We start from the raw sequence: 14,239 nt of genomic DNA on the forward strand, positions 1-14,239 counted from the left end.
TGATACTTGCACAACATCTGTTATTCACTGGGGTGCTTATAAACACAAGCTAACTCATAACATTTCCTTTTCAAGAGGTGTCTTCTTCTCTGGATGTGTATGCATACAATTACTTGTCTAAATTTACTATATCTTGAAGATGTATGTTACAACAAATCACTAGTCTGGGACCTATGCTCTTGCATGTGGACATGGTAGGAACCTCTCAAGCTCAGAGTTTAAAACCACTAGCGTCCACAGAAGACATTTGGAATGCAAAGTTTTAGGGAGTTGGCTGCAAGTTCCTATTTAGTGAGAAATTAAATATTTTAAAACATTTTATTAAAAATAATAACAGGTAAATCTCAAGGAACACAAGATGAAGGCAGAAGACTGATGGACCATCACAGCACATATTATCTGAGGTCAGAAATTTCTCTCTAATGCAAAAACATATTTTTGGTAAACTGCCCACGCTTATGGTTTAAAATAGTCCAGGAATGTCTGTAAAGTGACAATAAAACCACTTAGTAAACAAACAAACATATATATACAAACATACATATATACATATATTCATAAGCTATACATAATAAAAGATGAGACAAGAGATGAGGAACATGGGAAAATAGATGAATTACCTTTAAAACAAAATAATTAAAAAAATAGACACTCACTGCTATTTAAAAAATAAGGAGGCACTGATTGAGATCTGGACCACCTAGTACAGAAAAGATTCTGTAACACAGATATAGTAAGGGTTAAAAACGCTCCTGCATATACTGGTGCAAGTTTGTTGACGCCAGTAGGATTATGGCTGCTTGAAACAAAAACCTATAACAGTGATTTTCATCCAGGATGCTGCAGTACTCTGTGGACAAGGCCTGGTCAAAGAAAGGGGAGCTCTCAATGCCTGTTGGAAGGAGCATTTTGTAGACTTTCTCAATTGAGACTCTGTTGTTGACAAGTGTTCCCAATTCCATCCCACAACATCCAGACAGAGATGATCTCAGAATCCATCCAACCCCTGAAGAGGTGAGAAAAGCTATCAAGCAGATGAAAAATGACAAGGCATTTGGAGCTGATGGAATCTCCATGGAAATCTTCAAGCATGGGAGAGAGGAGCTCACATCACAGCTTGATGCCCTCATTCCCAGATGACCTCATGGACACTGATGGTGACAAACTCCAAGAAAGGAGACAAGCCCAACTGTGGAAACTACAGAGAAATTGCCTTGCTGTCTACCACAGGAAAGATCATTGTGAGAAAATCTTCCACTTGCTGAAGAGCTCCTCCCAGAATCTCAGTGTGGGTTTAGGGCATCAAGAGGCACAACCATGATCTCTACTGCTTGCCAACTGCAGGAAAAATGCCAGGAACAACATAAACCTCTCTATATGGCCTTCTTTGACCTCATGAAATCTTAGGCTGTCAACTGAGAAGTGCTATTGGTACATATGGTATGGATGCCCATTGAAATTTGTGCGCAGATGGTATTGGTATTGGTACAGATGGTATGGATGCTCACTGTTCTTTGCCTGCTCCGTGATGGTATGAGATCAGTGGTTCTCAGTAATGGTTCTACCACAGATCTCTTTGAGATTAAGACAAGAGTTAAGCAAGGCTCCACCACTCTTCTCAATATTCCTTACTATGATGCTATGTCTGACCATCAACAAGCTTCCAGCCGGAGTGGAGCTAAACTACTGAACAGATGGTAAACTGTTTAATCTTAGCTGATCCAAGTCTATCCCAACCTCAGTCATAGAGCTCCAGTACATTGATGATACTGTAGTGTGTGCTCACTTGGAAGCAGATCTTCAGGCAATTGCTGATGCCTTGTCAAGGCATACAAGAAAATGGGACTGATGTTTAACATTCAGAAGAATTCAGATTGACAGTGGGACTCTGGAGAACATTGAGAATTTCCCATGCCTCGGAAGCCATCTCTCACCGAAGGCTGACATCAAAGAAATCTAACATCACCTCAGATATGTAAGTGCAGCCTTTGGATGCCAGAGGAAATGGATGTTCAAAGATTGCAACATCAGATCCAAAACCTGGCTGTGGTGGAGCACCTTTGAGGGTGCTTGCCACTTGGGGCTCCCACAGGCTCTGGTGGGAGCCAGTTTTGGAGGAGCAGCAGGGGAAACCCCCTAGGTACCATTTAAAGGGGGAAGGGGTATGGCAGGGCACTGTTGGTGCCTGCCACTTTAAGACCAAAGCTAAGCAGCCAGCAGGTGCTTGATTAAGGCAGCCATTTTAGATCTCTGGCTGCTTATATAAAGAGCTCAGTTCCCTGCTGGCTGGGCAGGCAGCAACATTGCTTGGCTGTGAGGCTTTATGTACCATCCTAGAGGTAAGGAAGGAGCTGTAGGGGATCGTTAGGAGGCTCCTGGTCCTGGGCATGATTTAAAACTGCACCTTGCCAGGAGTGGGTGGCCTGGTGGGGCTGTCAGTGGCACGAGAGCCCCCAGGAAATGCCAGGCCAGTTATCGCCCTGGTGAAAGGTGGGTAGGGGTGCCTTAACCCTAGCCCTCACCTTCAGGTAGGTTTGTGTAACACTGGAGACAGTTGGGGCCAGGCACAGCTATGGCCACCTGAGCCCTGTGGGGTGAGAGACCCCTAGGAGGGAGAGTTGGGGCCAGGCATGGTTGCAGCCACCTAAGCCCTGTGGGGTACAAGACCCTGAGGAAGGAGAGTGGGGGCCAGGCATGGCTGCAGCCGCCTAACCTCTGTGGGGGGGGTAAGACTCTGATAGGAAAAGCTGCGGCCAGGCACAGCAGTGGCCACCTGAGCCCGCTGGGGAGAAAAGCCCCATGGCCCCAAGTGAAGGGGGAGGTGTGGAGCCCTGAGTGAAAGGGGCAGAGATGAGTAGCCCCGAGTGGAGGGAAGTAGGCCCAGGTACGTCTTTGGACTCCTGATGTTGAAGTTTGGGCCACAGGCCAAGTAAAGGGGGCTCAGCCCAAGAGAGAGATAGGTGAGTCCTGACCCTAGTAAGTCCTCCATTTCTGGGAGGCCGAGCATGGATCAAAGGTAAGATTTTAAGTAGCACCATGACCTGCTGCTCCGGGGGGGGAGTGAGAGTCCTCTATGAGACCCTGGAGCACCAGTCGCGGTGTGAGGTATCCCAGCTCCCACATCCAGGAAGGTGGACCCGAGAGAGAGTGTGGGGCTAGTGAGAGAGGCCAGAGGTAGAGTACCCCCTCAACTGGTCAATGCTGGGGCCAGGACCAGAAGGGTCAAACGGGCCAGGAGCCCACCGTGAGGGACGCCTCAGAGCTGAGGGCCTGGGGTCCTGCCTGGCCTTGGAAGTGAGGCCAGGGCCTGTGTGGCCGAAGTTCCGGGGGGGACCATGCCCGAGAGGGGAGATAGCCAAAAGGGAGCTCGGCAGCCCGAATGATGGTGGAGTAGGCTGCCTGAGTGGAGGGATCAAAGGGGGGCCCTAATAGGAGGATTCTGGAGCCCAGTGTGGGGCTGGTGTGACTAACAACTGGATGCCATCTGCGAGGCATGGGCTGCGGTGTAGGGGAGGTACGGAGCTGCAGATAGCGCCCCCTGGCATTGGAGCAAGAAATGGGCAGCCTCCCGCTTAATTAACATCCTAATTAATAAGAACAAGTCATGGCAGGAAAGTCAGGTGGGAGGTTTGCCCAAAGGCAAGTGGGGAACCTAGCACTGTGGCTAGGCGGGGAGCCCCACTTTGCCACACAAGCTTGTAGTTTATCAAGCAGTCATGATCCCTACCTTACTGTGTGAAGATGAGACATGGACAACATGCTGGAGACACCTAAAGTTGTTGGAAAAGTACCATCAACACGGAAGATATTTTGAATCCAGTTGGTAGAAGGGTGCACCAACATTACCATCCTCCTGCAAGCAAACACCATGGGCACTGAGGCAAAGATTATCCAATATCAACTTTGCGGGCTCGGCCACATCATCCAGATGTCCAACTCCAGACTCCCAAAGCAAGTTTTACTCTCCAGCTCAGTCAAGGCATACATTTAAGATCAGGGCAGAGAAAGTGCTTCAAGGATATCATCAAAGCCAACTTGAAAAAATGCAACATTTGCATCAACTTGTAGGAGACTATTACCCAGGAATATCCCAAATAGAGGAAGAATCTGCTGCAAAGATCTTAGTACTTTGAAACCTCACGACAACAGGAGACAGAAAAGCAGGAATGGCATAAACAGCATGTTGCAGACCAAACCAAGAATCCAGGGCCACCCACCCCACATGGAAACATATACCCGAGTTGCAATGGAACCTGTTGATCCTAGGTCAGCCTCATCAGTCCTCTTCAGACCTACAGATAAGGCAATCATGGAAGACAATCATCCTGGACTGCAAGGGAATGCTGCTGCTGCTGCTAAAAGTGATTCTTAGCCAGGATGCTGCAGCACCCTGGGGCGTCTTGAGATGATTTCAAAGGTGCTGCAAGGTGCCACACAATGTCAGCACTGTTAAGTGTGCAAATGTAATTCACAAGATAAACCCAGACATATCAAATAGGAATTTATGGTGTTAAAACATTTTGACATGTAAAGAATTGCTTTATTCTTTTTCTGTAGTGAAAAAAATGAGTAAAAACTAAAAGCTGACACTTTCTGAGGCATGCCTTCAATCTAAAATGGTTAAGGATCACTAACCTATCATTCAATTCCCTTCTAGAGCAGAAAACATAACAGTTCTTTGTAAAAGTGTACAAAGAAGAGTTTGTTGCAATTGTATCTGTACACAATAGAAAGTGCTTCCAGAATGAAGATAGCTTAAGCTGTGGGGAAAAAAGCTCATAGCTTTGCTAATTCTATTACCAAGGAGAAAAATAAGAAATGTAAATACCTTCCTAACAGGGTTTAAACATAGCTAGACATTGCAAAGAAGCGAGAGCAACTGCCTATAGCCCTGTTATTTCTATAAGCCTTGGTTCTTGTACCCACTCTGAATACAAAAAGGCAAGAACATTGAAAGCTAGCAACACATTTCTGTTTACTTTGATGCTATTTCAACTTGTATATCTAACAATACAGCAGGGTCTGCTATTTAGAACAGAATACTGCCTAAACGGCTGTCTGAAAAAAAAATCCATAGGAGTTGTGGCATAGGTCAGCTCTGTAAGGTTGAAGTCCATTATGTACAAAGTAATTCTACTATAGCAGCTAGCCTTTATTTTCTTTCCCTGCAAAAGATCTGGAAAGCAACCATATGGCATTTTCACAAGGGCATTCTATTGTCCCAAGTCACAATGAAGGAACACTTCACCTGGCCAGTTTCAGTTCTAGCTGTTACAGTGCATGTAGTGTATGTCAGCACTGAGAGACATAGCTAGCAGCATAAAAGTAATCATACACCTCCTACTTGCCTTAGCATCCGCTAGAATGGGATCAGGTTATTGCTGAAAATGGTCAAAAGAGACTAGAAGAGGAAATAGCTGCTACAAACCTATTCAGAATGGAATATGATCTAAGAACTAATCAATTTTAAGTTACTCAGAGTAAGGGTGGCTTCATACAATAAGTTGCAGTGACAAATATCAGACTAGTTGTAGAGTAAGTTGTACTCGAATGAGTGGCAGAATCAAGTCCTAAAACAAAACTGGTAACCTATTCATTCCAAAAACCGGGGAAAGGAGAAATCTTATAGATCAGAATCTTTACATGTGAAAATATATGAAGCTCTTGAGAGTCATTATCTTATTATTCAGCAAGGCACCTTCTGCCCCAAACTGGCAGAAACTGCAGTGCCCATGGAAAAGTATGCACTAGTAGGTCACACATTCTTATCAGCTCATTACAAGCCACTGAAAACACCATCACAATTAGGCAATGGTAAATATTATTAAATCTTTCCTTAGTCTGTACTTCAGACTAAATCATCTCAGTTCTTCCAACATTTTCTCATAAACTGTATTTCCTAGCCCTCTAATCATTTTATGCTCTCTGATAGATTCTCGCCAATGTTTCCACATCTTTCTTGAAGTGTGGTACCTAAAACACTTCCTTTGACTTACAAGTGACATGCTTATTAATACAACCCTATTAATCCTACTAATACAAAAGTTGATGGTTTGGGGGGTGTTTTGTTTTTTTTTGTAACAATACTATTGCAGTATGCTGCCACCGCCTCATACTTGGCTTACAGGTCACCATTATCCCAGGCCTTTTTCTGTGGTACTGATGCCAAGCTATTTGAAGCCATGTACATTTGATTGTTTCATGTTAAGTGAAGTACTTTGCACTTGCCCTTACTGAACTTTGTTCAATTAATTTTGGGCCATTTTTCCTATTTATTAAGGTCATTTTTGAATCCTAATCTTATCATTCAAATAGTCTGCAGCTACACCAGTTTTGTTGTCACCTGCAAATTTGCTCAATCCCATCCTCCAAATCATTCATGAAGATAGTAAACTGTATCAGACACAGGATAGAAACCTAGCCAAGCCCACAGTATCTCCTCCCAAGTAGACAGTAAGCCACTGATGACTACTTTGATCACACTGATCCAATCAGTTATGTATCTACTTTACAGTAGTTTCATTTATACTGTATTTCCTTAGCTTACTAATGAGAATATCATAAGAAACAGTGTCAGAAACTTTGTTAAAACAAAGATATTTTACATTCACTGCTCTCCCCACATCCACAAAGCTGTCACTTTGTCATAGGAGGAAACCAGGTTGATCAAGCATGGCTTGCGCTTGACAAATCCATGTTGGCTGTTCCTGGCTCCCTCATTGTCCTCTAGGTGCTTAGAAATAGATTCCATGATGACACGCTCCATAATATATCCAGGTACTGATGTTAGACTAACTGGTTTGTAAAGAACTTCCTTCTTCCTTTTTTAAAATATGTGCACTGTATTTGCTCTTTTCCGATCATGTTACATCCTGAAACCTCTACAGGTTCTCAGAGATAACATGCAATGACGCTGTAATTACCTTGGCCACTTCCTTGAGTACTCTAGGATGCATCTCATCTGGCCCTGCTGACTTTAAAACATCCAGTCTCTCTAATCTGTTCTTTCCCTACTCTACACTGATTAGTGCCTTCCTTATCTTCATTGTCAACTGTACTTTGTTATCGGATACCTGGCTTCATTCATTAAGACTTAGGTTAAAAAGGCATTAAATACTTCAGATTCTTCTATTTCATCCATTAGTAGGTTGCCCTCTGCATTCAGTAAGGGACCTAATGTTTTCCTTGAACTTCTTCTTACTTCTTAATTTATGTTTATAGAATGCTTTTTTGTTACCTTTTATGCCCCTTGCTACTTGTTTCTCAATTTTTGCCTTGGCTTTTTTGATTTTTCTTCTCCCTGCATACTCAGGCTATGTAATATAATATGGACAGTTTGTATTTGTGTAAGATTACTTTTTAAATTTCAACTTCTTGAACAGCTCACCAGTTAGCCAGGACAGTCTCTTGCTTCACTTTTTTCACATTGGGATTGCCTGCTCTTGTGCCCTTAATATGCTCTCTGTTCATTCTCCTTTTGTTACATCTGTCCAAGACCACAGTTTACATTAGTCAAATATCTGTCCCCAAGTAAATTTTGTCTCAGTAAAGTGTTGTTAAAAACAAAGACCGGTAAAATTGACGTATAAATATATTATAAATAGAATTGCTTTTCAAAGTAAATATTGTTTACTGAAGTATTTTGCATTTTTCACAAGTGGTAACATACAATTTCAGTAAGTAGTGAAATTAGATAACATAACAAAATGACTTGTTTCAAATAAACGTGAGATGTCATAACAATAAAACAAAACTGCGAATGAATAAAATATATTTTAAGGTAGTTTTAGAACAATAATAAATCATTTTCATTATGCATGCCAAATAGGCATTCTAAAACAACAAACAATAAAGACGGAAGTAGGAAAGAGAAATGATACAGCCCACATTGTGAAAAAGCACATAAACATGAAGCAAGCTTTGCAAATACAAAGGCCAATTTTCAGAGACTTAGAAGTCAGTAATAGAGTCTGAACTTAAATTTAAATCTTAGTGGTAACCATATATTTGGCACAGAAAGAACAACAAAGGCTACCACAGGCATAATAGAAACAACAAATTATATGAGCAGCAGAATATGAACAGAAAGTAGACCAACTAGAGGGGAGGCTGAGAGAGGCTGACAGATGAGCAATAATTAAGGCAAGAGTTACTAAAGCTGGTTGAAAAAAAATAAGGAAACTGATTAATGAAATTTCACTGGAAAAAAAAATGTCAAGGAAGTTTTTGGCCATCACTTGAGATTGCTAAAGACTGGGAATATTGCATATTGCAGACAGTGATGTTTCAGTAGTGGATAAATGAGTAAAGTAAGTACTCATTGGTTGATACTCCACCCTGAGCAAAGCATGCATGTGTGTATATATGTAGTGAGGTTGAATGGGTGCTCATATGCCATTCTGATAAGTTTCTTGATTCTTAAATCAATATATAGATTATATATACATGCATGTGCATGTTTGCAAAGCTCTTTAAGAACCTGTCAGATGAAAGGCATTTCACAAAAGTAATTATGTACAAAGAAAGATTTTAAAGATTTATATACAGGCAAACATTCACAGACTTTAAAAATATTAAATAAATGACACCTATATTATTTTGTGAGAGGTAACAGGAGAGCTAAATAATAAGTAAGTTTCATAGTTTCATAGTGCTTAGAGTCAGAAGGGACCTAAACAGATCATCAGGTTCGACACCCTGCCCTGGGCAGGAATGAGTGTGGGGTCATAAAACCCCAGCCAAATAGCTGTCCAGTCTCCTTTTGAAGACCCCCAAGGTAGGAAATAGCATCACCTCCCTTGGGAGCCCATTCCAGAGCCTGGCAGCCCTAACTGTAAAGTAATGTCTCCAGTCTGCAACTTAATTTTTTTTCAACGTGAAAGGAAGAATTAGCCTTAGGGAAAACAGTACTAGAGATGGAGGATTGATTACCTTTGCCTATAAACAAAACTTCAATTTCTACTCATTATTTGTGATTAAATTGCATTCAACAAAATGAAATTAATGATAAGACTATAATATCTGGAGTTTTGACACAAATAATGGTAATAATGCCAGCCACTGACTGTCTATTATGTTTGGCAAATCTGAAGTCATAAGGCTTAGGAGAAATTCTTACCAGGACTAACTGGACATAATGGATTAGAAAGATAAACATCAAATTACTGTATATATCCTGAATGTCAGAGCTAAGTAGATTATTTTAAACTGCTTCAAAAATTTACAGGTATTCTCTTTTTGAATGTAGAGGAAAATAAAGACCTGATTCATGACTGTTTCTACTGAATGTATGGATCTATAAATAGGAGCAGTCTGGCTCATCCAGGTCATGACTGTGAGAAATGGCAGAATATGACTAAGAACATGCTTATGTATTTAAGTTATAAACAGATTAAAAGAACTGGGAAATAATGTATTTTAGTTAATTTGGTAAAGCAAAATGGTGATTTCAAAGTAGGATTAAGTAGGGTACATTTAGTATAGATAGACAAGTCCCAGAAACAAAGGCATATTGATGCAATTGACAATAGATGCAGTTATAAAAGGAATATATTGCTAAAGGAAACCAGAGGAAGTAAGATCAGACAAACAAGTAGTCAGATTTTCCTGATAAGGAAGAAAGTATTCAAAGACACTGCTAGAAAAAGGAAAAATATATCAACTAGGCAGTAGTGGCTCAAAGATCTATCTCAGGTCTTCCATTACAGAATTGAGGCATCTTCATTCTAAGAGAATACAGCAGCACATTCATTTCACATGAAAGTACCATTGGAAAACTGATCAAAGGACTCAAAGGAACTAACCAACGCTGAAAAGCCATCTCCAATAAAAACAATGACACTCAGAGTAACCAGAGTATATCTTGGGTGTTCCTTGTCAAATGAAAGGATGTGCCAGCAGGTACGAAGGTCCAGGACAAGCCTGGTTTTTCTCCATCGATGTTTAGAGTGGTCAGTTACGTGACTCCAGAGAGAACCAAAGGTGAAGGACACAACAAAGTTGCTTTTGATGCATCAGCACTTCTTTAATACTTTATATTCCTAGGAAACATAAAACTGTTTAAAATTTGACCTTCCTAATATTGAATTTTTATGGGTCTAAACTATTTTTAAATGTATTGGGCTTCCCCTTTGTTCTGTTCATTGGCAATCTATTAAATATAAGCACCAAGATAGCCTCTATTTCCAAAATATCTGCTACCTAAGTTGACTGTGGCGATTTACATGTTTATTTTCACAAAAGTAATAGTCTCAACTTCATTTTTCTTCTTCTATGGTTTCCCAGACTAAAGAAATGGGAAAATGCAACTAATTAAAATTCTGCTATAGGCTTCTAGAAGCTCCATTTTTGTGAGGGAGATAATCCCTGTGCTAGGCCTGGGAACATTAGGTTTGGAACTCAATTTGAAAAGTGCGGCCTATATAGAGATGCTGGAAGTATTTTATGTATACAGTAATAATTAAAAACACTAACTGATAATGATGATTATTGATACCGCATTCAGCACCAAACCAAGACCGTGGTCATTCTTTATATAACATTAAGGTTTTAGGGAAAACGCACACTAACTGCAGCAACAGCATAAACAATACCACAACAAAGGTGACACAAAAAAACTTCATTAACTACACACAAAAAACAACAACTGCTTTGTAAGTGTGTTAAGATTGGTATCTGGGGTATTATATACCTGTAGCTATCTATATCAGCGCTTGATTCTGACTCAGCCTGTGCTCGTAAACTGTTAAATGACTTCCCTACCACAGGTAATCTGAGGACTACTCACAGGAGTAAGGATTGTAGAATTAGACACTAGTTGGGGGTCAATAGTTAATGGTGGCTTTAACTGTTTTCTCTAGACTTAGTGTTTGCAGCAAAGAGCTAGGAGCTCCTCTTTTATTTGTGATGAAATCTGTAAGAGGAATTTGCATAATTACTCTGTTGGGTAAAAGATGTTCGATATAGAAATGTAATGGGCTCTGGGGACAGGAATGAAAATCCTTTCTGTTTCCTTTTTTGTCAAAAGGAATAGAAGATATAACTCTCCTTGAAAGGTTGAGACTATAAAAAAATAAGCCTGTCTCTCTTGGGAAGTCTGGGGAATGTCTTGATTTGGTGGTCATTTTAGGGTGGTCAATAGGTTAGAACAGTGCTACTTTATCCTTAGGATTTAAGTTCTCGGGAGGGGAGTGTCATTGATTTCAGTGACAAAGGTCCTTCATTGTTGTGCTAAAGGCAAGAGAGAGACATTTAAAAAGTGTGCTGTTAAAAACATAAGGCAACACTGCGTTAGACCAATAGCCCATCTAGCCCAGTATCTTTCACAGACGTCCATCTAGCCCCATCTCTTACAGTGGCAGAAGTGGAAAGCTATACAGGGAAAGCATTGAACCAGGTATCTCTAGAATGATCTATTGAATACCCACCCTGGCCTCAACCATTTATTGAGTTACAGATGCCAGAAGAGGCATCACAAGCCATTCTTAATAGATCTCTCATCTGTGAATTTATCCAGTCCCTTTCTGAATCCAGTTATGCTATCTGCCTCCACTATCTCTGATGGCAATGAATTCTAGAAGTTAACTACACATTGCGTAAAAAAGTACTTTCTCATATTCATTTTAAACCTGTCTCCTACTAATTTTAGTGGATGCCCCCTAGTACTGGTATTCTGGGATGAGCTGAACAACAGTTCCTTGTTCACGTGGGCCATAGTCTTCATGATTTTATAGACCTCTATCATATCCTTTTCTGTTTTCCAAACTGAAGAGTCCTAGCCTTTTTGGACTCTCCTGGTTTGCAACTGTTCTATGCCCCTGATCACTTTAGCTACCCTTCTCTGTACCTCTTCTAATTCTACTACATTATTTTGGAGATGCGGGGACCAGAAGTGCACACAGCATTCAAGATGTGCATCATGGATTTGTATAATGGTATGGGGTGGAGACAGAAGTGCAGCTTCCCGCTGTAACTGAGAATGCTTTGCAGGAAGCTTTCTGAGTTACAACCATCTCCTAGAATGAACAGAAGTTCACTGTTGGTTCCTGGGAGAGGGGAACCTAGTGGTTGGCTGTGAGCTGCAGCTGGTTTCCGTTCACAGCGGCCTCTCCTCTCTCCCAGCCTGTCCCTGTTTCAGAATTGGAGGGGGAAAGGGAGCAGAGGGAGCTCCAGTACACCTGCTCCACCCTCCAGTAGGGGCTGACAAACCCCCAAATTAACTTCCTTCACTCCCTTTCCCCAATTCCATTCTGAAAACAGTGACAGGCTGGCAGACAGTGCAGAGAGCAGATACAGAAGATGCTCTGTTTTGAAATGTTTTCATCTGACCCCTCATGCAATGCGGGTTCAGATTTTCACCCTTGGCCTTTTTTGAAGCTGTCTGAAGCCATGCACTTGTTTGGTCATGGCTGTAAACTGCTTTCTGTGGCAAGATTGGGCGAAAATTTGTCACTTCTGCCTGAGCCTATAGTAATAGCCTCTCTTTTGTTTTCAGTTCCCTTAGTGATCAACATTTTATTGATTTTTCTGGTTGATGCTGCACACTAAATTAATGGTTCTGAAGAACTAGCTATAATGACTCTAAGGTCTCTTTCCTAAGTCATAACAGCTAGTTCAGAACTAGCATTGTATATGTATAGTTGAGGTTATTTTTCCCCAGGTGCATTACTTTATACTTGTACACATTGAAGTTCATCTGCCATATTTTGCCCACTCACTTAGCTTTCTGAGATCTTTCTGCAGCTCCTCTCCATCAGTTTGGAACTGAGATGTCACTGTGCAACCTCATTCTGGGTCATTGATGAAAATGTAGAACAAAATAGGACCCAGCACAAATGCCTGCAGGACCCCAGTTTTGACCGGCCTCCATCTTGAAAAGTGACCATTTAGTCCTTCCCTCTGCTTCCTAATTTTTACCAGCTCTCAGTCCACACAAAACATTTCCTCCAATCCTGTGGCAACACAGCTTTTCAAAAAACTTTTAGTGAAGGACTTTGTTATAGCTGAACATTCAAAAAGCATTTATTATATCAAATGGATCACTCTTATCCACGTGCTTGTTGACACCCTTGAAGAACTCCAGCAGGTTGCTTAGGCAGGATTTCCCTTTCCAAAAACCACATTGACTTTTCCTCAACAAATCATATTTGTCCATGTAGCTACTGATTTTATTCTTTATTATATTTTGTATCAACTTTCCAGGGATGGAATTGAGACTTACTGTAGATCTGTACATCCCAGGAACCCTTTTTGAAGATGGTTGTTATGTTGGCAACCCACCAGTCCTCTGGCACAGGGGCCATTTGTAACAGTAGGCTACATATTATTGCCAGCAATTCTACAATTTCACCTTTGGGTTCCTTCAGAACTCTTGAGTGAATACCATCCAGTACTGGTGACTAATTAGTATTCAGTAGGGCTGTGTGAAGCTTCAGTCCCTGATTCAATTCAGCGGAGATTCAGTGGCCAAATTTCCAAATCCAAATAGAATTAGAGGACCCTTTAATCTCTCTGAATCGAATTGGAACCCTCTGAATCAATTTGGAGAGATTTGGAAAGATCCAGACATAGACACAGCTTTAAATGTTTTTTCTACATACCTCTAGGTAGCAGGTGGCTCGTGAATGCTGAGATGCTGGGGCAGGAGGAGTGTCCCATGAGAGGTGGGGGTCTCCCCAGCATGCTCGGCAGCAGACCTGGAAGTGAACCAGAAGCACTTCTGGTCCACTTCTGAGTCTGCTGAGAAGCACACGGGGGGCACCCCCATGCCCCCCCGGCTTGGCGACTGGTGCCTCCTGGGTCTGGGGGGCACCTGGGGTCCCTCGCAGCTGATCGCCGAGCCCAGCATGCTTGGTGAAGGACCCAGAAGTGGACTGGAAGTAGTTCTGGTCCACTTCTGCGTTCGCTGACGACCACATGGAGGGTCCCACCGCACTCCTGTAGGATGCTGCATCTGCTTCATCATCGCAACAGTCACATGCCATGCTGGTACCTTGAGGTATGTAGAAAAAGCATTTAAAGCTGTGTCTATGTCCGATGCACTGATTCTTGAAATCATCATTGAATCTTCAGATTCAGATTTGGCCAAATCAAATCAGGAACAGTGATCTGAATCAACCAATCGAATCACTGTCCCTGATTCAGGCCAAATCCGAATTGAATAGGGCCTGTGTTGCACATCCCTAGTTATTCAGTTTATTGATTTGTTCTGATGCTTCCTTTATTGCTACTTCAGTGTGGT

At 41.6% G+C, this 14,239-nt stretch overlaps 1 protein-coding gene across 5 annotated transcripts in view; it reads right to left on the bottom strand.

Annotated features, from left to right (window-relative positions):
• The window catches only part of SPEF2 (sperm flagellar 2), a 178,647-nt gene that overhangs the window by 71,486 nt on the left and 92,922 nt on the right, over nt 1-14,239 (bottom strand). Inside the window, exon 29 of one of the 5 annotated variants that reach the window (XM_019517973.1) lies at nt 8,804-10,040. The exons of the other annotated variants lie outside the window; for them this stretch is intronic. Within the exon in view, the coding sequence (XP_019373518.1) occupies nt 10,033-10,040 (8 nt within the window). The 3' untranslated portion in view covers nt 8,804-10,032. Of the gene's footprint in view, nt 1-8,803; nt 10,041-14,239 lie in introns of those variants that run through there. 5 annotated transcript variants of the gene reach the window in all.

Source organism: Gavialis gangeticus, unplaced genomic scaffold, assembly GCF_001723915.1.
Source record: "Gavialis gangeticus isolate Ggan-Ray unplaced genomic scaffold, GavGan_comp1, whole genome shotgun sequence".
Classification (NCBI taxonomy): Eukaryota; Metazoa; Chordata; order Crocodylia; family Gavialidae; genus Gavialis; species Gavialis gangeticus.